At 39.6% G+C, this 24,150-nt stretch overlaps 1 protein-coding gene across 1 annotated transcript in view; it reads right to left on the bottom strand.

Moving 5' to 3' along the window:
• PHEX (phosphate regulating endopeptidase X-linked) overlaps window positions 1–24,150 on the bottom strand; it is a 93,831-nt gene that overhangs the window by 33,719 nt on the left and 35,962 nt on the right. Inside the window, exons 10-12 of the mRNA XM_088532716.1 lie at window positions 23,270–23,363; window positions 19,589–19,717; window positions 16,450–16,551 (exon numbers count right to left, since the gene is read on the bottom strand). Coding sequence (XP_088388842.1) covers window positions 16,450–16,551; window positions 19,589–19,717; window positions 23,270–23,363 — 325 coding nt within the window. The remainder of the gene's footprint in view (window positions 1–16,449; window positions 16,552–19,588; window positions 19,718–23,269; window positions 23,364–24,150) is intronic.

The raw sequence follows: 24,150 nt of genomic DNA, 5'->3' as shown, positions 1-24,150 counted from the left end.
CAAACACTCTTACTGCCTTCCAAATGAAAGAAAAGAGATTCACACCCCGCAGGCTCCAAACATAGGGGACTGAAGCAAGCCTACGTGTGACAATGCTACCGCAATCAGAGTGGTACACTTCTTTGCATAAAGAAGTGATGATAGACCCAACCCCAAATTTGAAGGATTAGCTGAAGGACTTTTTTGAAAGCCAGCTAAAAAGGTCTAGTATTTTATGTTTTATCAATTCCTGAAGCTGTTTCTATTTTGTAAAATAAGGAAAATATGTTATTTTATTACATTAAATTCTGCAATTATATTAAACTACTTAAATTCTTACTACAGTATTTGGGATTTAGAAAATTGAGCAAATAAGAAATACGACCATATACTCTTTAATGAGTAAACACTAAGACAGAGCTGACTAACACCATAATTCTGATAGCTTCTTAGATGTTCTAGCAGTCATATTGAGTTGATTCAGTGCACAAATAACAAACCTTGTTACTACATAATGAAGTTAGTTAGTTCATAGGAAATCCACATACATGTTAAATATCTTTGTGGGAAACAAAAGCCTTTGCACCTTCAAAAATTACAAACCAACATCACTGTTTAGAGTCTTCCGGTGAACATCTAGAACAAGAGCTGACGGAGAACAAAGCAACAAAACAGTACAAGGCTGTTGCATGCAATCCATATCTCACTATATGGCCCTCACTATGTGATGCAGACGAAAACATACAGGTCAGTCATGCCCCTTGGGATCCTACTGAGCTAGCATTCCAAAGACACCTTGTACCCCCTGAGTAGCACACCATGGTGTGGAAGCAACAGAGCTTGCCTGGTCCCAGGGACCAAGAACACCCTTTTCTGCTGAGGACTGCCCCAAGGTCCTGACTCCAGCCTGTAATGAAGTCCAGGCACTCGGGAAGGAAAGACAGACAATTTGCCAAAACCACCACTTGCTGTGCACACCAGCAAGTCCCCAGATGCCAAAAGTAAAGGATGTGGGGCTACTGGTGGAGGGGACCTCACCAGGAGCTGAAACAAACCCATAAGGGGAATTTGGAAATCCCCTGAAGTCCCTGTGAATCCTATAAACATCCAGGGAGATTGGATCAGATCCAAACCCAGGCAGCTGGCACACCACACTGCCCTACTTACACAACAGATGAGTTGTAAACATCTCACTGGACAGACGTTGCTGAATTTCTGTGTCAAAAGTGTCTTGCTTCCTTGATTACCATTGCTATTTGCTTAAGTAATGCTCAATGAAGATGGAGGACTCCTTATCCAACAGCACAAGAGAGTCGAAAACTCTCCTAAGACTGCCTTCTGCTTTGCTAAATCCAGTCTGATATTATTAAAAGTATGTTTAAAAGCTCGGTCTTCCAGGAGTCATACACATGCAGACAGATAAAGCAAACAAAATGTGACAAATGTACAGTAACCAACTGTGTGGCAACTGCACATAAATCTCTGTCCCAAATGCATCATCTGCAACATTTTAGGGTTTAAAGGCTCATTTCATTTCTCTCTTTCGCATATTAAATAGTCACATGTACAGGGGAAAGAGGGCAATGGGTATTTATTCCAGATAATGTTAAGTACTCAGTCTGTCTTAGGCTGCCTGGCAATTTAAGAATCTCCTCTCTGTGAATTTGAGAGGCTCTTGCAGGTGGTGATGGAGAACAGGAACATACTTTCGAGCAATAGCAATGACTATTTACTACACAGGCAGTCTAGAGAGAGCAGGCTCTAAGCAGAGGACCTAGAGGGCAACTGTCCCTTTTGCCATTTGATTACACAAGGAAGTTTCACCGTTGACTTTATTACAGGAATTTATCATCCATGCGTGTTTCTGCTCACATCAGGACAAGAAAATTGCAAGAAGATTTACCACAGAGACAAAACAGTAAAAGACTTTTCATTCTTGACTGAACAACCTCCCAACATGGCGACATACGTGTTTCAATGCTACAAAGCATGATTTCATTCTAGTCTAGTTCTTCTTTGACATTCAAATATGGCCCATGAACTGCCTGAGAGTCTTTTTTGCCCAAAGTCAGCTTAAGACACTTTGTAGGCTAACACCAAGCACTGGCATATTGTCCTGACTGATGAAAGGTGTGGGGGGAAATGTGTATGTTCCACCCTCAAAAAGTTTTACCAGTCTAACACAGATCTTCTATATATCAATTTGACTCACAGTAACTTTGTGAAGATCATTTTCAAGCTTCTAAAAATATAAAAAAATTAATACAATTACAGTTCACTGAAAAATTACCATGAAATACATTCTGAAAGCTAAAATCATTCATGGCAAAGTAATGTTCCATTTAATTACAAAGATTAATCCAGCCTTTATGTACGTGTCTGGTCTTTTCATTTTTCATTGAAAGCAGATGATTCAAGAGCCATCTGGTAAAATTGCTGCATACATATCACTGCATCTATTTAGATTTTATGTATAGGAAAAATGGGAAAACAGGATGATGGATCTTGATAAAACATAGAAAAATTCCATCATAGGGCTAAAGGCAAATCCTACAGATATCAGCAGAAAGTGACCCACTGACTTAAGTGGTATGCGGACTGGGCCCATTCTAATCAAGTATTTTATTTCCTCAGTGAAGGCCAAATGAATGTCAGGTATTTGCACATTGCAAACTGCAGTCAAAGGTGAAGTGGCAGTGTAAACACAAACTCTTTTATTGTTTGGTCTGAAATGATAAGATCATTTATTAAGAGTACCTGATCTGTAGTGACCCAGCTAGAATCATTTTCGAGAATACAGCTAATCATCAGGCTACTATATTTATTTCTAAACTTTGGTCTACCCTTCTCTTCATATGTTTGAATCACCAAAGAGTAAACTTATCGAACATGCTTTTTCAAAATTTTGGGAGCTTCATTTTACAAACCGTTCACATATCAGTTCACACTCACCCTGTCATCCCTTTCCCCTCTATCTTTTTTGATAATTATTTTGGATGTTCTAAATTAATCCGTTATGAAAATGGAAAATATGGTTATTGCTCCATTCTTGTAATAGGTAATTAGGCGAATAATCACATCTAGCAGTAGAAATACAAAATATGGCATCAAATACAGAAAGAATTGTTTTCAGTTAAATACAAGCCCTGGTTTCAAAAGTAGGTCAGTTCAGCAACTTTGAGACCAAAACAAAAATAATATTCAATTTTTCATTTTCTCACGTTGCTATGCAAACTTCTGCTTCTGTTCCTAGTTCAATAAGTTCTAGTTCTTTTTTCAACTTTTTTCAAGTTCCTAGTTCTTTTTGAGCCACTTCAGGTGCCTGGCAGACCCTTCTAGGAGATGGCTCAGCTCACTAACACAGTAGGAACACATCCATTTTTTTCCCCAGCTAATTCTCTGCCCGATCAGTGAGTTGAACCAGAACACAGATGGTCCAGTGAATGCTGTAACTGGTGCAAGGCAGTACTGCAGTCACAAGTGGACATAGGAAAGTGGAGAAGAAACAGGAAACACTACCTAAATTTACCTTTTCCCCTGAATCATCTTTTCAAGCCAAAGCCTCATTCAACAAATAAAGTTTCCTATTGAAAAGTAAATGGCAGTTGCCAGTCTTGAAGATAAGGTATCATAAATACCTTCTCTTGCTGTGGTGCTTTTACCACTCTGGGCACTGGGAGGATAAACACATAAATTTCCATCTCCATGTGAGAAGAACTTCTCTCTTGTGAGGGTGACAGAGCTCTGGAACAGGCTGCCCAGAGAGGCTGTGTATTCTCCTCTGGAGATCTTCCAAACTGCCTGGATGCCACCCTGTGCCACGTGCTCTAGGTGACCCTGTTGGAGCAGGGGAATCCCACAGATGATGATCTATCTGTCTAGATGATCTCTAGAGGTCTCTTCGAACCTCAACCATTCTGTGATTCTGTGACAAGAAAACATTACCCACCCATTCATACAAGGGACCATACCTTGCCATTCTAGAAAAAGTAGGAGAAAAGAGAGACACAAAATTTGTTAAGTAAGCAGTTAGATAGTGTTACAAATTCAATCCTAATACCCACTAATTGTCCACAAGGCAATGTTATATTACAGTCAATAAAGTTGTGAGCACGTAAAACTTTAGCAATATTCACAGAAGAGACAATAAACAACACTTTACATCAGTGCGCCAGTCTTTCCTGCCCTGAATCCGTGTTTCTTCTCTGGAACAACCATTGGTTCAAGCATTGTGACAACAGTTACACTGAGATTCAATTTATTTTAAACTAATCCCACATTAAAAATACTTATCAAGTTTATTTCCATTTCACATCTATAACCTCTGTACAATAATTATCATCATTCAATTATTTTATATGTAAAATGTTATTACACAGGGCAGACAGTGATACAGTCTGTGAACAGAGCCAGAGTTCTGGAAATTAAATGCACACATCTTCCTCTGTGATTATACAATACATAAGTGATTAGATACATCCTTTCCATAGATTTGAATGAAAGCTGTAGTTTGACTTCAGGGAATCAACAACATACCCAGTTACATGATCAAAATCTTAAAACAGTTCGTTCTATTCCCATCTGAGAAGAATAAAAAAAAAAGAAGAGAAAAGAAAAGAAAAAAGCTGAAATGATGAATATGAAGAAGCTTGAGCAACTCTCTGGAAAACAAATAAAGAATCTTAAACCATCCTTGGGCAATGAGGATGTAAAAAAAAAAATCAGTGACTACAGAAAGGAACATTTCTTGATAACACTACTCCAAAAGCTTCACCTAAATCCTAAAATCTATCCTTTTTTTATGGGTGGAATGTTTGGTATGGGAGAGGTTCTTTCTTTATGTGCTGGTGGGTATTAATAATTGCATCTGCTTTACACTGAAGATACATGGACAAAAACTATGCCAATAAACAGTCCCTGGTGACCAATATATAGCTGATAGCTACATGAAGTAATGAACGAGCCAAGTGAATGATTTTGGCTTCTACCAACAGATGGGCTCCAAAACAACTCTCCAGCAGGATTCAGGGGACAGTATGCCCCAGGAACCATCCTCAGCAGGTATCATTAAGGCTCCAACAGGTTTAATTACCTCCATAGTCCTCCAGCACTATCCCAGAGGGCCTGGCATCCTTGCATATCACCTCATGCCACATTCTAGGAAATACAACATGTACCCGAATAGGCTTAAAAACACTGCCCTAGAAATCTGCATCTGACCTTCACATTATTTCAGGCCTTTATCTTGTAAAAACAAACAAACAAAAACCCCACTAGTTATGTCTTCAGGACACCACATGGACACTAAAGAGATACAGAGTCAAATACTGTGAAGAGGAGATGTGGTGAGTTCACACCACCTGGCTTTATAGTGACATGAGTCTGATGTGAAGAGCCAAATCCTCCAATAGCAGCCCAGAGCAGACAATTTCCCACCAGAAAGTTAGGGAAAAATACCTTAACACATTGCCTTTGCACTTATACAGCAGATCAGCACAACTGATGTACCCAGTAAAAGATTAATTTAACCCCAAAGCACTGCTGTCCAAAGGCAGTTTTAAGAGTTTCCAGTCTTCGGTGGAGCTGGGGTCAAGTCTGTGGAGCAGAAGAAAGGACATTGCACAGACGACGAAACAGACACAAGCAGAGATGGACAGCTGTGACAGCGCATCCCCATGCCACCGGTGAGCAGGCGCTGCCACTGTGGGGCTTTCTATGCACTATTCTACCACACTTTAGGTCATTTCAGGTGTAACTACATGGAGGTGACTGAAAGCAGCCAGGAGCATCTCCAGTTGCAGTTTAGACAAGCCAGAAGTGAAACAGTTCTTGTCTGAAGGGACAGGCCATCACTAGCATGGTGCTGGGGCCCTCTCTAGCTCATGCACCAGCGTTAAGCTTAGCCATACCCTTAGTACTTCAGAAGACTGTCCCTCATGTCCTTATTTTCAGGAACTGCTCTATGTTTTCCAAGGCACTTATCTTAAAAAATAAACAAACACACACACACTAATCCCTCCAGAATAACCTCAAAGTCCTTTTTATCTGTCTTTTAAAATCACATTAGATATGCTTACCAAACACATTTTGCACCAGAATCCTGAAGATATGCAGTGACAAAGAAAGAAAGAAAGCCACTTTTGGCTGGGCTCTAGTATGTTAGCGAGCTGTAGAATTATTACTTTTTTTTTTTTTTTGGTAGAAATTCCTTCCTGGACTGTTCCCCTGGAACTCCTGATCAATCACTTCCCACTGCCCACTGCTGTCATGCCACCTTTTTGCTGGAAACGCACATACCTTGCTGCAAACCTTTATTTTCTGCTTGTGTTTTAGCCCTGGGATAACAGCAGGTTTAAGAAAAACCACTGCACTGACTGATGAAATAAATGTCCCCAAGGAGCTACAAAGTCTGTTGTACTAAAGAGAGCTCCGTCTCTGAATGCTGTAACACATGGTGAGAGGGACAGCCCCAGGGACAGGCAAGGAGCAGCTAATCTCTCTCCCAACACAGCTGTATGGGATATGACTTATCACAGAGTTTCTCTTGGCAATTTTATGCAAAACTGAATAACCTGCTCCAGAGAGGGACAACTTCTGACCTCAGCGTCTGTTTGCATCAGTTTATATTCATTTAACATTTTCAAGGTTATCTTTGCCTACCGAAGGTTGCAGAGCTGCTCTCCCCTGCCCCACAGCATGAATAAAATCTTAAAAACCCTCTTCTCATTTCTAGCCACACAGCATCAGACCAAGCTCTACATTTAGATACTGCTAGGGCAAGACATGGCGGAGACTAGTTCTTACATTTCCCTAGGTCTTCATTTCCCAATTAGTTTTTAAACAAAGATATTACTCCACTTGGAATATACAGGTTTTCTCTGTGTCTGGAAAGAAATTCCCTTTGCTTGAACAGGGATCCTGATGTCCAGAGTAGCAACAACCATGCCACTACCTCTTGTCCATGCCATGTACTTATGGGGGAGAAAAACATGCATATACAGAGACAAAAATGGGGGCTGGTATACAATTAGAAGAAACATATGTAGAAAGCACACTGCTTTCTATTCAAGGCCAAATCTCTCTTTTCCAAATCTTTATATAGTTTTATTTAAATAATCTATGATTACATCTATGTATTTATTTATACCTGGTGGGATGTATGTTGGTATTTGATGATGGAATTTATTACCTACCTAGAAAACTGAGCACAAGCCACAGCAGAGCTCCTCTCCCAGGGGAGGGCAGCGAGAGGCCCCTTATTCCTAGGCACAGCATCCTGGCTTCTGAGAGGACAGTAAGGGAGCAGCTTCCCAAATCTGATGATCTCCTTGTTATAAAGATCCCTAAAAGGTAAAGTCTAACAATACCAGTGCCTGAAGCATTTTGAAAAGCCATTTACCGTTTCACAATTTTCCTACAGAGCTCTGTGATTAGTACAGTAACCAAGGAAGTAAAAGTGCTACTGAAACTTCTGCGCCTGGCTAACTCAGTGTTGGGGGCTGAAGACTGTGTTGCAGCCACAACCCACCACCCGTTTTGCTGGCTTCTTGCATCCTCCCAACTACTCCAGCAACTCTCCTCTTTCCTCTGCCTTGGTCTTGCACATCTACAAGACACGAAGAAGCTCACATCCTGCCAAGCCAAACAGCCGGTCGGATGCATGAGCAATCAAGGGAAGGTCAAAGCCCCACACAGACTGAAGAACTGTACACCAAACCTGCATTTGAATTAACTAAAGATACAGCTGTAGCACCTAAATAGCTGACCAAAGGTAGAGAAAAATTCTGAAGATACCAACAGCACTTAAATATCAAAGCTGAATTGAAATTCAAGAGAATTGCATTTGTGCAACTGCAAATTACCATGTCTATTCTACAACATTTAATTTTTGAATAACCATATGAATTTAGGCTTAGTTAATCACACTCTAAACTTATTCTGCTGCAGCCAGATTTTCAACCTGCTTTTAAATGGCCCCCTGGGCAGCAAAATAATACCCAATGAAAACCTTCCCCACATAGGTGAATAACTGGCAAATCAGAATATATATACCAAAAGCACTGTGAGTCTGCAAACTCACAGAAGTTGATATATATGGATTCAAATGAATCTAGCTATTGAATAACTTACAGCCACCATCAATAATGAAATAACCTGGTACCTAGTGTGAAGAGGGGTATCATATAAATCCCTCTTGCAGGGGGCAAGTCACTCCTTTAACACTCCTTTAATGGCCAGTTTAAAAAAAAAAGAAAAAAGAATAGGATGGAAAGGAAGGTTTTAGCTCACTCTCCAAAGCAGCCAGAGTGGAGACTTAATCCTGCCTGTCCCTTCAATGCCATTCACAGCAGTGAACATGCATCTGGTTTCAGGATTGCACCAGGGTATAAACTAAGACTTGTCAGGAACTGAGACATTTAGCTCTCCTACAACAGCAGCAAAGCTGCCAAAGAAGATGAGGATGGAGCATTTGAGGTATGAGCAGTTTAAGCACATCCACTAAATCAGCCTCAGATACTAAGACAGAGCCTGGTGGCTTTTCTCACCTTCCTGTGTGCTGCAGAGCTGAAGCTGACCTAGACCTGCATCTAAGAGAAAGAACTTGTGGGCCTGGACTTGGAAATAAGGTGCATATGAGAACACGAGAAGGTGAAGCAGGCTACACGTTCTTAAACAGTACTCAGTCTGACCTCTTCCAGGATGGAGGCAGTGGCCCTTGGAATTGGGAAGTAGACTATCACTGGAGCTTCCCGCTTATGCATAGTCTAGTACCTCTCTACCTATCTCTGTATTCAAAACCAAGTATATTGGGAACAAAGAAAGAATCCAAGTAGATAGGTAGCTGTGCCCTCATAGACTCCCTCTCCAATAGAAAAGAGATTCCCTTGTGCCACAGTATATATTACTGCTCAGCTAGGGTGCTGCACTCTCTTCGTAGTCCTTCCTCTATAGATGAAAGTTTTTCTTGGTAAAACAACAAGAATACAAAGTTAAGACAACAATGTCTTTCAGGCAGACTTTCAGGGGTCATTGACGTAGGACTTCCTGTGCCTTGCAAGAATTAAGCTGCCTTTTAGCACACCAGTACTCCTGCATTGCATTTCTGCCACAAAAGCTTCGGATTCATCCCAGTTCCTGTGAGCCTGTGAATGTGTGTCCATCCATCTTTCTGTCTCCCTCCTTCTATTTCGAGCATGAGATTTGTCACAAATGCCTTGATGTCACGCAACCATCCTGGCCTTATGGAGTTGTGACGGAATCTAAAAAACGACAGCTGCGACATCAGCATTAAATACAATTTCCTCTCCCTTCACCTGTTTCCAATATCTGTTTGCATGGTGCTCGGGTTATTAATGGAACTGACATCCCTGTACAACTGAGTGAGCGGTAGCAACAGCCAGATAACAAGGGAGAAGTTGACAGCAGTGATCTAACCCCGGAGATAAGAGATAAGCAAACATGCCGTGGCTATTAGTTTCAGCTCTGGCCAAGGGAGAAGAACATCTCCTGTGGCTGCTGAATAGAAAACCCCAGTACTCCTGAGGAGGCTAAATTAAATTTGGGATGTGAGAGAGGTTATTGTTTGAATTGAAAAATTAAAGTCTGTGATGAGAAATAAGCAATTGCCTCAAAAAAAAAAAAAAAAGTTGACTTGATGGAAAGTGAAGATTTATTTTTATTCAAGAAAAAGCATGGAACACTATCTCACTAAAAGGAAAGTATCTTTCATTCTCTTTATCTTCCAGCTGAAAAATGTTGTCCTTAACTCTGGCATTTTCCAAACAGATATCTCAGGGAAGACATGGGAGTGTTGGCCTAAATGTCCTGGGACAAATTCAGAAGTCATGAAGTACAGCAATTTTTTTAAATCCTTCACATGTTTTCTAACCTACACAGCTTACACTTCTCTTCTTGCTTCCTGTCAATCTTCACCTTTTCATGCACTCCATAGGATAAAGGTAAGTTACACTGTGAAGATAACCTCTTGGTGATACATACCATGCTCAGGAGAACTGCAGACCGCTAGAAAACCGGTTAAAATGTGGCTGCCTTTTCTGAACTCCAACCCATGTTTCAACTATATCAGCAGACTTGGCTCATTGATCCCTGCAGCGAAGCTGGTACAAGACAGGCAGGATCTTAATCTTTAATTTTCACATCAAAGCACTACCCCTGAAAAGTACTACACTGACTTCAGAAAGTTCACTTCCATAGACAGAGAAGTATCACTTAGGTTCGTGCGACACCGCCGTTTGGAAATCACAGAATCACAGGATGACAGAATGCTTAGGGCTGGAAGGGACCTCTAGAGATCATCTACTCCAACTCCCTGCTCCAGCAGGGACACCTAGAAATGACAAACTTGTAGCAAGAAGATCTGAATACAACTCTATCTCAAATGAAAACAGGAAAACTTTAGATGAACGCTCACTCTCACTGGCTTTTAAACAGAAATAAAGTGCCTAAATGCAATTCGATGAAAGCCTTTGGGATTTTCTCCCTCTTTTCCTTGTTTTTCTGAAATAAGTCTGGCAGATTCTACTAATGTTCTGGCACAGTCTTACGCTTTGTGGAGTTCTCCGACATTTTGGAAACAATGATATTAAGTCATCTCAAAAAAAAAAAAAGGTGGAAAAAATAGCCAGTGAAAGGTGTTTGGGATATTGTTTTGAAATTCCATCCCCCTCCTCCTAATGAAAGACTGTTCTTTCTTCCAGAAAAATTATTCTGGATAGGATGGATCAACACACCCCAGGAGGCACAAAAAGCATTTTTCTTATTGCTGAACACCCTGAACACCCAGTTACCATTCTCAAGACTAAATGCTTTCTCATCTCTGTGCAAAATTATCACGGCATTAAGCAAGATTAATTTCAGCTCCTGAAATTGTGTTGTCTGGCCTTTCTGGCTGGGTGTGCCTCAATCTTAATGAAAAGCTATACTTTACAACTGTGTCTAGTGCATGTTGTGAGCAGTCTATCTGAATATATGCTGTAGATTATATACTCCCTGGAGATATTGCAACGCTGGGGTTGTAAATACGTGGGAGTGGGTATGAGAGAAGAACAAAACCTAAGATTCTGTTTTTCCTACTGCAAGAACTTAGGAAAAGTTGAAGACATTTTGCAGAAACACAAAAGGAGACATTTTCCTCTCACAAAACGCAGTTAGAGAGTGGAACTCATTGCCACAGGAGGCCATGGATGACAAAAAGTGACACTTTCAAAAGTCACTAGATGAACACAACACTGAAAAATCCTAATAAATTCAAAGACATCACTTGTACTTCAGGAAGCAACTGAGCTGCAGATTGTCAGAGGCCAGGGGAGGATAGTGGGAAAGTATCACTTTATGCTTCCCCTGTCCTTATGTTCATCTCTGAACATCTGCTACCGCTTGGCCACTGTCCGAGCCAGCCATCAGGTCCCTGGTCCGGGCGATGCGGCTGTCATGTTCTTGGTGAAATAACCCAGCCGTGGAGAGCGAGGGGCCACAGAGAGCTGGGAACGATGACAGGGACTCAGCTGATTGACTGGAGGGCTGAACATGGCCACTCAATTCCAGGCTCAAAAGCAAATGGCCTCAGTGGGATAAACCGCAGGCACGTACTTCATTTTAAGTACCTGTATTTTGTTAAATTGGGATTTCCACACATGGCTCTTAAATTCCTAAGGGTTAGTGGCTTAATTCGCACTGTGCTGTCTAGAGAAGTTTACTGCAGCTCTCCAAAGTTGCAGAGCAAACCCCTTAGGCTAAACAAAGATATCTAACTGTCTGAGAGAGACACACAGCTAAGCGATATCCTTATATTTTCCTGTGGTTCTGTTGCCTCCATCTTCAGACTTGGAGAGATGAGAACAAATGTTGCGCATACACCATCCTCAGAGAGAAATAGAGCCAAGCATCAGGCAAGTTCAGTAGGCAAAAACTGATTGTACAGTGACCTTGGGATTTGTGCTCCATGACCTACAGAGGCCAATAATGCTATGTCTTATTGCAGAAAAACAAGCTTTTTTGGCCTTTCATCTGTGTTTTGGCCTTCCATCTGTGCTTTAAAAATAGTATCACGAAACAACAAGATAAGTTCCTATGATAAAGGCTATTTTACAAGAGATTTGCAAACTTTTAGAAAAAAAAAAAAAAGATTTTTTTTTCCTAGGCTTCTCTTTTGTAGAAGTTTCTTTTTCAAGCCTCTAGTTAAACCCAAGCACAAAGGGCATTTCAGGTAGGAAAAAAAATGATTAAGAAAAAGTAATGGCTCCTGCCCAGGAAATGGAATAATACTACCTCTCAGTGATGAACTTTCACCAAATTGTCCTTTGAAGAACAGCAGCAATAAATTACCATTTGAAAGATGAGAGCCCAGATCACACTAGCCATGCCAAGGGAGTTTTAGGTGTGGAGTCCCCTTTTCCCTGTGGTCCACCCTTACAAAGCGCAGCTGCCAATATCACTTGTGTGCCTGCGCAGTCTGCACCACCTTCACTGTAAGGAAAACAAAGGAAGCAAAACCTCGTTCCCTCCCCACCTCCTCTGCCAGCCTTGGCAAGGGCTGCAAGGGGACTCAGAAATTGCCCAGTGCAAGAGCAACTGAGGAAAACATCTTTCTCTGTGGCTTATAAAACAGATACTGGAAGACAATTGCCAGATGCACCCTTGCAGCTGCACTCAGTTGAATTATCTTTTTTTTCAAACAAAGAAAAAAGATAATGACCCTTACAAGAGAGAGATGTTAAAAGAGCAAGAAGAGGACTTTTTTTAAAAAAAATCGGCAATCTCCATTAGGAATTCAGGAGGTTAATGGGCACAATTTAAACAAATTTCTGATTATGGTCAAATACTGAGTAAAAAACTGTTAGACTGTAAGACAGAGAAGAGGAGGAAGGACAGGGCAGAAAACAAGCACATCCGAGCGCAGTGCCAAATGCTGGTCTCTGAGTCGAAGACTCTTTGGAAGCAGCATGAGCTCCATCCAGAGAATTAGGTGAGAACTGCATGATAAAATGGAGTAGATCACCTAAATCTGTTAAAAAGCCTCCTTTACAAATGGCTTTCAGATTATCTCATTTAAAATTGTGCCTCTATCATGGGAAGAGAAGAATAGAACAGGATAACAGAGGAGAAAATTATTAGATGTTATCTCATTATATTGTCTTGTTACAGAGGAAGCACAAACCTTAACTCCTAAGTGTATGAGGACTAAGAAGATGATTCGTAGAGATCAAAGCTGCGAAAAATGTTGCCTGTATCACATAGAATAGTAGTGGTTAATTTGATCCTTTTACTGTGCTCTGGGGTCACCATATTAGAGAAACTGAACTGAAGAAGCACTGGGTGTCCCCCTTGGAGTAACTTAAAACAACAGAAATGACGCAGTGAGTCACAGACTGACAAAGGCTTCAGCGTTTAGAAGGAGCTGACAGGCAGCTTAAAGCAAAACCCAAGTATTGATTCTACCTGAAGGCCTTTTGTAAGTCCTTCAGAAGTCGATGGTCCCTTTGATTGCAAAGCATCAGGCTGACAGCAAGGAATATAGGGTGGCCGGGGTCAAGCGCACAGGAGAGGGTGGAGATCAGATGATCTGAGCAGCAAGCAGCAGAAATCATGCGAAACAGTGAGTATCCCTATTATGGAGAGGATTTTCAGTTATGCTCTTTAAAGCCTATGGAGTCCTTTGCAGTACAGAGTCGTCATCTAAATGGAGAGAGCTACAATCACCTTGGAGAACAGAAGAGACACCTGACATGCAGTGTTTCACCAGGAAGGCATTCCATGCTCACAGTAGAGACTTCCAGACCCTGCAGTGATCTTATTCCTCTTTCAGGAAATGGGTAAAAAAATTGCTCATGAGACAAATGTACCTTGGGTTAAAGAGAGGGCTAAAGACAAAATAAACTGATTGGATGAAGCGTGGCCAATGAACACAAGGACAATGTTTCTACAGTTCCTTTCTTTCCAGAGCTTTCCATAATTCAAAAAAGATTCAAAATACTGAGGAAAAGTTAAACATATAAATCACAGCCATCTCCATGCAATCTTCATACAGTTCCATTCTAGCACGTTAGGTAGCAACTCAACCCTGCATTGTTAGAAGAGAACGGATGGAGCAATCTGCTACTTGGAAAGCTGGAAGGCATTTCTGGCCTCAGCTTTGACATTAGACTGTTTTCTGATTCTGTTTCTCATCCATAACTGGGAATGAGGCCTAACCTCCTTCGACAGGGACCTTTCAGAATTACTGATAAAAACAGAAGTAAAAAAAGCAAGCATTCTTTGCCCAACGATTCGCTTTCTTAACTAATAATAATAAAGTATGTGGCATTTTAACTTCTGTTAATAGAAACAAATAGAAGATAATCACACCAGACTGAGATTTGTTTCCAAGAAGAGTATCTGAATAAAAATTCCATGGAGGCTCCTATAGCCACAAAAAACTGGAACGGTTATTTTATGTGGTGTTGGGCTCAACTCAGTATTAACTAGCTAAAATGCTATAGTTTGCTGATACAGGAGTTCAAACTAGAGGGTCCTTTCTGGCCTTCCATCTGAAAGAAGTTACCTGCAGCATCCTACTGCGCTCTGTAATAAAGCTGGGTACTATTTGGATAATGTTCTGAAAAAAAGAGCAAACAAGAGAAGTCCCCCAAGCACTAGTTTAAAATAAACAAGTCAGGGTAATTTTCACCATGAAAAAAAGCACAATGAAATACGCTAAGAATTATTTTAAAATATTTGTACCATATGTCAGTTAGACTTCAAAGTATAGTTTTGGTTTCTTACTTTCACCATAATATTTTATGGCATATATCATACATGACTTCTTGTCTCTAACATAATGCATCAGTTATCTCAGCTGTCAAGATACTATTTTGCTCTAATAAAAAGTATTCTGCAAGAATGTTCTGTTGCTGCATAATTGCTGCTGCACTGAGTCATTATGTAATACTTGCTTGTGTCGTATAAGCCTAATCCTGTTTCTGTTCCAGAAAACTAGAAAATTGTCCTTCAAATCAGTGAGAATGGGTTTAAACCATTTCCTATTCATAGCACTATGGCATGTAGCAGTATTTATATTGTACAGCTTGAATTAGTTTGTCACACACTATTCAGCCCAGATTCACCCCATCAACTTCAGAAACTTAACTGAGACGCCTAAATTGGCAGCAAAATACCATAAGCTTCCTAAACAAATCAACAGAGGTACCTCCATCTACCAAAGATCTAACTTGCTTTCTGGACACCACTTTCTCAAGATGGGAAAGGGAGAGCCTTTTAGAGAGTTTATGAATTTCTGACAGAACCTCTGCGTTGTTTCTGTGCTGGAAGGCAGATAGAGCTTGAACATGATGATTGTTTGCTAGAAAAACAATCATCAGGTATGTTTACAGATATGTTGTTACTAAGGAAAAAAATACAGAATCCTCCTTGTCTTAGTCTGCATCTAATTTGTCAAATTTGTAAAATAAGAATCAATATATTTCTAAGGGTTTATTTTAGGAAAAAAGTATCGCACCCAGTAAGAAATAATATCTACAGTCCATTTGCCATGAGGCTAGCAAAAAAAACTGCATCTTGCTATTCTCCACCTTCTTTAGAGTTTGGTGATCCATTCGCCCAGCTGTTTCATTTCTAATTCTGTGAAGGGCATCATGTATAAAATTTGAACCAGCTATATGTGAAATCTTAAAACTTCCCAATAATAAGTTGTCTGAAAAGCCTTTTCTCCAGTATTATCAGAAGAGCTTTGAAGTCGATGTTTGTTTTTAAATCAGAACACCACCATTTTTATTCAAACACAGCACACAGGAATAGTTCAGCATACCACTTTTTTCAGAGAGTGTATTTGCTAATTCAGTGACATCCCATTGCACATCTGGAAGATATCAGAACAGGTAATGCTTGTCTGTATCACTTGCTTTCACTGTATCACTTCATAACTGGCATCAGTCCATCAGGACATTGCTGTTCAGCTGGGATGATCACGTTCCTCCAGGAAGCTGGCTTTCGGGATGGGCTTTCCAAGGCTACACCAGCAATGGTACTACATATGGACTCTTCCTGTATCCCCTTCTAAGATGGAGCCTCCACCTCTATACCAAACTCCCTGAACTCTCAGATATTTCAGACACTTTTATTTTGTAGCTGGGTGGCACACCCAACACCCCATCACAGACATGGACTTTATTAAGAAAGACTGTAGAGGCAAATCAGAAATCAGCACACAGTCTATATGAGCCAGCATCAGAATGGGAGGAAGAACAAACAAGAAAAATAAGTTCAGGCAGGAGGAGGAGCACAGACTGCTTAGGTTCTATCAAAACAGAAGAGGCAACTGTCCCTCCACAAATAAAACAATGAATATTTGGAACCGCAAATGTAGTCCACGACATCCTGTTCTTATTCAAGCCAAATTGCAATTTCCAAAGTGTTCATTGTGACAAGATTTTACCCCCCATATATATTGATTACCTTTTCATAAGCTTTCCTTTTTGTTTCAGAATCCATCCAATCATTTTCCTTTTCCAACATGTCAATGAAAGCCCAGCGAATTCCTTCAGTTAACTCTTCCATCTGCAAAACACATAACAATGTCCTTCCCAGTAAAATAAGTTATGGCAGAATGACAATGAATGGTCTTACACTAAGTCCTCTTCCTTCTTGAAGAATGGTTTCTTTCCTTTTTACAGACCTCAGATACTTCTTGTCAAGATAAGTTTCTTTTTAGGTTTCTGATTTAGGTCAACAGTATCATGATCCAAATACAGAGCAGCATTCAAATATTCACCTAAGAAGCTCTGTTTCTGAAATATTCCTATGGTTTACTTACTGAGGGGATGGAGACTGCCTCTCAGAACACTCAGCAGCATTGGCTCTTGAAGGACCTGTGATAATTTGTGTCTGTGTAAAGCTTGGAAAAATCACCTTCTTTTGCTATACTAAACCACAAGCATGTCAAAAGAGACAGATAAAGAGAAAAACAAAGGGAAAGACAAAAGAGAAAGAGAGAGAGAGAAAAAAAGAACAAATAGAAATAGAACAAGAAAGAGAAGGAAAACGGGAAAGGGAAAGGGGAAAGGAAAAGGAAAAAAGGCAGAAAAAAATAAAAGAAAGTCTGAAACGACAGAGAGATCTCATGGCTAAGAAAATCATCACACTGATCTAAAGAGCAGAAATGTCCTCAGGCCTATACATCTGTCTGGTGGTACAGATCAAAGATATATGAAGTCAGTTGCTTCTATTTTTATCAATGGATGACCCTCATGACACACATAACCACTACGAATACAGTGAGGAGGAAGGATCAGGGGGATCCAGCAGTTGCTGCCTTTATCATGGACAGCACCAGAGCTGAGATAGCACACAGTGTGATAGATAATCTTTTTGCAAAGACTTACTGGATCTTTGTGTTATCAGTTACATTACATTAAAAAGAAAAATGAAATGTAACTTTAATCTGTATATCTGGTAGCTCTCAATTGTCAGTAATGGTGGAAGCTAAGCCCTGGAAAGCAATGCTACCTTTAGCTAAATTGTCATTTATGTATATTGTAATCTGGAACTGTTCTTTAATTGTGATGAAGACAGAAAAAAAAAATAACATAGCAGACTCCCTTGATTATGCATTTTTTTCTACCCTTTTTTTTCTCATTTTTAGAGACCATATAAGACAAATGGAACAGTTCTAGCATAAAATATGACTAAATAGTCAAGATTCACAGAGAAGTGCATCCCAGGGAGTAGGATAACTTCAAGATATTGATGACAGAGCACTGGCTCAATTACCTCAGTGCACTAATGAGGTGAACTCCTTGTATTTGGAGGTTACAAGTTCAGACTCAAGCTCTTCAGCTGGGCTCTGGTGTACACTTAGGCTTTATGCACCAGCTGTAGTTGCAGGGGGCTGGAGGAGAAACCTATTCCTGCTATCAAAGTTATTACAGGAACTGCTCAGGCGTAGCTGAAAGAAACACTGCAGGCACTGTGGATTAGAAACAGTGCTATATTTAGACACAGCTAATGTCTTTCTTGATCAAAAAGAAGAGAGAAGCAGGCAAGGTATGAAACATCGATGACAAAATCTGGGGGGGAAAAAAAAGAAAAAAAAAAGCACACACTAACCATTACTAAGGATTTACTTATCATAGGCAGCTACATTTCATGAGCCAGTAAAGAAATCTGTACCATCAGAGCATTTTTTTCAAATGTTTCCTTAGTGTCTAAGAAAGAAAATAAAACTGAAAATCTGCAAAACAAAAATAACATTAACCAAATAATTAACTTGAAAAACACATTTTTAAAAGGAATGCAACAAATTTCACCTGCATGTAATTTTTATCTCCAGGGACAGTTCACTGCAAGTCTGAATTTTGTGATCTGTAAATTTTATACCCATTACCTGCTGTGGATGCCACTGTGAATTCTGACTCCACAGCTTTTCAAAGGTTTGATCTGAAAGGAATTTCCATCCTAATAGGTATTTTCATTAGCTCACATTTCAACAGAAAACCATTCTCTAATTCTCTCAGCTTCCTTTAATTCCCTTAGATATATACACAAGAACAAATGCTTGTCCTCCAATAAAGGGTACATTTCTTATATTCCTTCTCTCCCCATCCTGCACAGAGGTCGCATCATTTAGTATCCCAGAAATGTCCTTGCCCATGAATTAGCAAATAGCACATTACAAAGGCCATAAAGAGTCAGGGAGCTGAAAAAAAAACGAAAGGAATCTGACAAAAGAAATGCGAACCTGCGAAGAAAACACATAGCATAAAGGCTTCACCAAATCAAATTAGCGTAATGGTCTGTCTGCTTTTGTGAGTCATTAACAACTATTTCTGGAGAAGGCTGAGGAAATGGTCAAGCCAGTCAAACAAGCTGAAGCCAGTGAGCCAGGGCTGCATAGGACTATTGCAGAGGTGTCTCCCCCAAGGCAGGATGCTTTCTGAGATGTTTCCTAAATGGTTGGGCCTCTCCAGCGCTCAGAACTAAGATCAATACCTGTATTAGTTAATTTTAAACTGATCACTATTGGGAAAATCAACAGCTGGAAAAACAGATATTGAAAAATCCTGTGAGAAGTATATGAACAAGAAATAAGTCGTAACTGACTGTGAAGGGTAATTAATCATTTGAAAATGTTATTAGGGGAAGCGGTAACATAGCAATGCTTGATGTTTTCTAGCAAGGATAACTGTCTGGGTAAAAGCTAATCTCTGGACCATGTGGAAGAATACTTTCCTTCACAGTTGAATGAAAAAGTCCTGAAACATAAATATAAATGCTCGGTATATGTCTCTAGCCCTCTTGACTGCAGTTTACTTACTCAGTAAACACACTAAGTTCACAGAACTCTACGATACTTAATTACTCTAGTTATACTAAACCTTTCCTCAGTAATACCCTAGCTCTGTTCCTACCCTGTCTGACCACCCTTATTTGATTTGATGTGATGTAGGCAAATTAGTGGTGAAAGTTCAACCCAGTTTTGGTTTGGCTACATATTTGTCCGGATAATCCCCCATGGAAAGAAGTATGGGCCCAGGTGGATGGAAAGGTGTCGGTTCTTGATATTTATTCAGTTTTCTCTTCGACTAGGCGGACTCACCATTTCTTTCTTGTCTTCTTGAAAATGGGCATTCACAAACATCTTACCCACAACGTAAGGGAGTGCACTTTCAACAAGATCCACACATTTATCCCACTGGGGCAGTAAAGTTGTGGTTCCATGGATTACCTGTTGGCAGGGACACACAGCAGGTCATAACATCATATTGTTTATGGAGAGCAAGTCTGTGTACATACAATATAATCTAAAGCCCATTTGTCAGACAGATATCAAAAAGAAACCATAGCAATGACATTTTAGTTATTTCTGTTTCCATCATCTGCTAAGGCAAATCTTCACGATCTCAAGGTTATAAAAATTTAAACTTTTTAGAAATAATACAGTAGTAATATAGGACGACCTTCATGACTGCTAATTTTAAACTAAGCTTTGTAGTGTCTCTGAAGTCACTGGAGATATACTGACTACTCTAGACAATCCCTGGACCAACATGTCTCCTGAGAAAGCTTCTCTTTCTCCATTGACAAGGGAGAAAAGCCTCATGAAAATTAAGTTAGTCCTTATGAAACACGCTATATAGAGCTGTTCTGGACTTATCTGTAACTGAATTTTTCCGTTGCCTCAGTGTTCTTTCTCTTTGAACTGATGATTTGAATCTTTTGGCAAAACTAAAGCTTTTGGATTTATTTTTTCCCCAGCAGGAGAAGGTTTCATTGGAAAATTCCAGACCAGCTCAACCCTCAGCAATTGAAGGTCAGATATTTTGGTAGTTCAAAGATTGATTTTTCTCCATCATATTGTCTGCAATTAGGCTTAATCAATGACTCATATCAGTGAACTGCATTTATAAATGCTTTTATTAATACTGTATGTGCACTAATAGATTTTCAATGACAGAAAGAACACTGCTTTTATTAAAAAAAAAATAGGCAAACCAATGCATAAAAAGACAATAATTACCTAAACAGAGCCAAATATGAAAATAAACTTTTTTTCCAAAACCTTCAACACATTATATGTGTATGGGGAGAGAAACAGAGAGAGAAAGCACTGCAGTATGTCAGTATTTATATCTATAGATATATCTATATATCATAGCACTTAATAATAATAATAATAACAATAATAATAACAATAACAATAATAAACATAGCCAAGAAAATTTCTCTCCAGAGTCCAAACAAAACCACAACAGAGCTTTTCTTTTTTTCTGATGCAGGAGAGCAGGGTAGTCATAGCATTAGTCATCAGAGCTTGAAATTCCTTCCAAAAGATCTGACTATACACTAAACACAGAGCCAGGGGACAGAGCTGACTTTTAGAGTACGGCATATTATTATTACAATAACATAATAATAATTATTGTTATTATTACAGGGAAGTTTGAGTATAAAGAGGGCAGAAATATGATACATGCTGGATAACCAATAAAAATAGAGCTGAGAGGAAGAGATTAAATCTTTTAGCTGGTTTATTGATATTTATTTCAGCCAACAGCCGACTAGAGCTCCCTCAGATTCATCCTTCTAATATTAATGGTCCACTCTAAAATGCAGTACTCCAGGTAGTAATAGTGAATATAAATAGCATGTTTTGAGCCCTCCCTGTCACTTTAGAGCTCCACAACTCAATTAACTAATCTCCCTAAGAGCCGCTGAACATTTGCTAGCACTCAAATAGCTAACACAGAGGACTGATTTGACAGTCAAGGCATCTCCTTTAGAGTCAGCAGGTTTGTCCTATTTCTTAACCTGAAGTCTCTGAAAGTTTTATTTCTTTTTCTCCTCTCTTCGCAAAATGCCAACTAGTTTAAATGCCCTGACGTCAAGGCTTTTGCGCTTAAGATGTAAAAGCCAGTGATAGAAAACGAGAACATGGTGAAAAAATATGATATGTGAGGCTCACTGAAGGTTACTTCATAATAAATAAACAAATAAAATATATCCTTCATTTTAAGACTAACTGATCGAATCTTGTGGACATGCCACTTTATTAGTCATTCAGTGTTTTCTTCACTTCCCTACAAAAGGCCACAAGGCTCTACAGGAGAGCACCTGTGTGGCTTTGGTCCTCCAGCCTCTGGCTAAACAAGTCTGCTCAACAGTAAGTTTGCCTTGGACTTCTGTTCCTCCTCTCCTACCGCTCTGCTGACCTGTCAAATCTGTTTCCCTGAGCTGTTCACTGTACTTAACTATAGCTATTAGCTACTAGCTATTGCTCTTCACGGCACTTAACTAACTCTACAGCACGAGGTCCCAGAGGCAGATAATGCGAACGCACTGCTGACTCACTGCCCTTACTGTGTTTTTCCCAAGCTTTCACAACCACTTACATGAAACCTTGAAGACATTATGTTAATAAGCATTAAATCAGCTTGAATTAGATTTCTCCCTTAGTTTCTACAGAAAGAATGACAGCAGCTAGTTAGCATATCAGAAAGCACAATACCTAAAGCCCAGATGCTTCTTCCAAGGATTTTTTTCTGCCTGTAGTATAACAAAATTACTCTTCCAGACTGGTTAATGGTCAAGTCTATTTTACGTGTCTAACAGGAAACAAGTCAGGAGGGGACACAGTTGTGGCGGTGGGTCTGACAGACGTGCTCTCACCTTTCTGCATAAAGAACCTGGCATCTCTTACAAGAATGACTTGAACATGGATTGAAAAGCAGAGCCTGCTTTTTTTGTGTCTGTGTGTGCAGTTTCCAACAAGCTACTGCAGATTAATCTTGGATATCTGGTCAACTCAAAAACTAGTCCAGTGCTCCTCAAAAACGACACCATGTGCAAGTCTGGCCAGGGAGGACAGAGCAGCCATCCTGTCCTGTCAGACCACTGGCAGCACTGTGACGAGAATTGCTACCTTTTTCCAGGATGTTAACAAGCAGCTAATTTTCAATGCAACACGCAAAAAGCTCACCTATAAAACCAATAATAAGCTGCTGCTCGGGGAGCTTTCTGCTTTTCCCTGCAGACAAAGGGGAGGCAAAGCACCTTTCGGGTACAGTTTCAGTCTTGGTTTGCTTCAAGTGCTCCCACAGCACTCACAAAATTATCACTGTGGATCTTCATCAAGTATATTTGTTTTATACATAAATGTCTATATTAATTAACAGCTAATTAGCTCTGATGTCATGCCTTGTTTTGGAAAGTATAACACTTCTGAGGTATCTGTAGCCCTGAGTTGGGAGATACCTGAACGACTTTGTGTTATAGCCCATGTATAGCTGGCATTAGAGTGCAAAAGAGGTTTGAGCAAGCTCGGAGAAGATGTTATCTTAAAGTTTCGTTTTACCACAGCTGTTTTCCTGCATGCATGAAAGTAGCTGTTTTTCAAAACCTTAGATGTTGGCCAAATGTTTTTGACCCTTTGGAGACAGCACAGGATGCAGACCCAGCACAAAATAACTTTCCAACTTTCAAGTTTCTGGCTCAATAGCTTTAAAAAACAAAAAGCTTTTTAAACAAGAGGTGTGAAAAATCCTTAGTGTATTCTAAAAGACGTATTTTTCCTTACTACAATACACAAGAATAAGTATGGCTTACTTGTTTTAGATGAAATCTGTTCTCCAACTCCCTAAGAATTACTCAAGAACTGGATTCATCATGGAAAACATTTCATGTTTCACAAAGGCATAAGCAACACAAAACAGCAGCTATAATGGAAAACAATAGTGCAGACAATAGTACCATTGAAAATACACAAAAAGCACTAACTTACCCGAGAAAATTCCAGCCACCGATATTGAAAGCGTCTGCTGAGGTTAAATAACCTTGAATAAACCATCCTCCACACCAAATAATTGGCAATAGTCCTGTCAAATTAGACATATTTTTTATCAGACATTTAAATGCAGATGATGTCTTGCAAACCACCCACAGAAATATTTCTACAAATACTCAAACTGAATGCTAGAAATTTCACCTTGAAAATTAATGAGTGATGACCAAATTGATAAATCCCTATTACACAGAAGAATGTGTATGATGAGTGCCAGTTAATGCATAATTGCGTAGTGATAATCACCTTCTAGAGGATATTTATAATGCATCTATCTCCTAGTATGTCATTCTTTGGGTAATGCATTTTTTGAGGGGGAGATATTTTCCATATAGGTGGCACGACTTGTGTCATAATAATAGTTGCATAAAAATTCTATGAAGAGACAGGAAAGAAAAGTGATTTCTCTCTCATAAATCAGAGTGAATGTTATCTTTCCTTATTACTAGGATGCAAAAATGGTAACCATGAAACAAAATAAATAATTTTCCATTCCATATATACGAGGTCATCATTATTTCATATTTGCAGTTTTCATTAGAAGCTATCGTTTTGCTTAAAAAAAATAACTAGCCACAGAGTTAATATATTAACTTAATACATTAAGTATTACCACTCATGTTTTGCCTTCTTCAAAAGGGAATTCTTAGTAGCAAGAATCTCAAACGAACTGAGAGCGAGAAAGCCAGGAAGAGCTTCTTCAAACTTTCCAGGAGCCCTGACTCCACGTGGACCATGGCCGTTTTTAAAACTTGAAACATTTGACTAGAGAAATTTATCTACTCAAAACTGAGCTGTCTTTATGCTCAGCAGTGGCCATG

This window comes from Tinamus guttatus, unplaced genomic scaffold (genome assembly GCF_059628265.1).
Source record: "Tinamus guttatus ecotype Peru unplaced genomic scaffold, ASM5962826v1 Tinamus_guttatus_pri_ptg000470l, whole genome shotgun sequence".
Classification (NCBI taxonomy): Eukaryota; Metazoa; Chordata; class Aves; order Tinamiformes; family Tinamidae; genus Tinamus; species Tinamus guttatus.
Note: the sequence above shows the minus strand (reverse complement) of the source record. Positions and strands in the feature narration are given on the sequence as shown.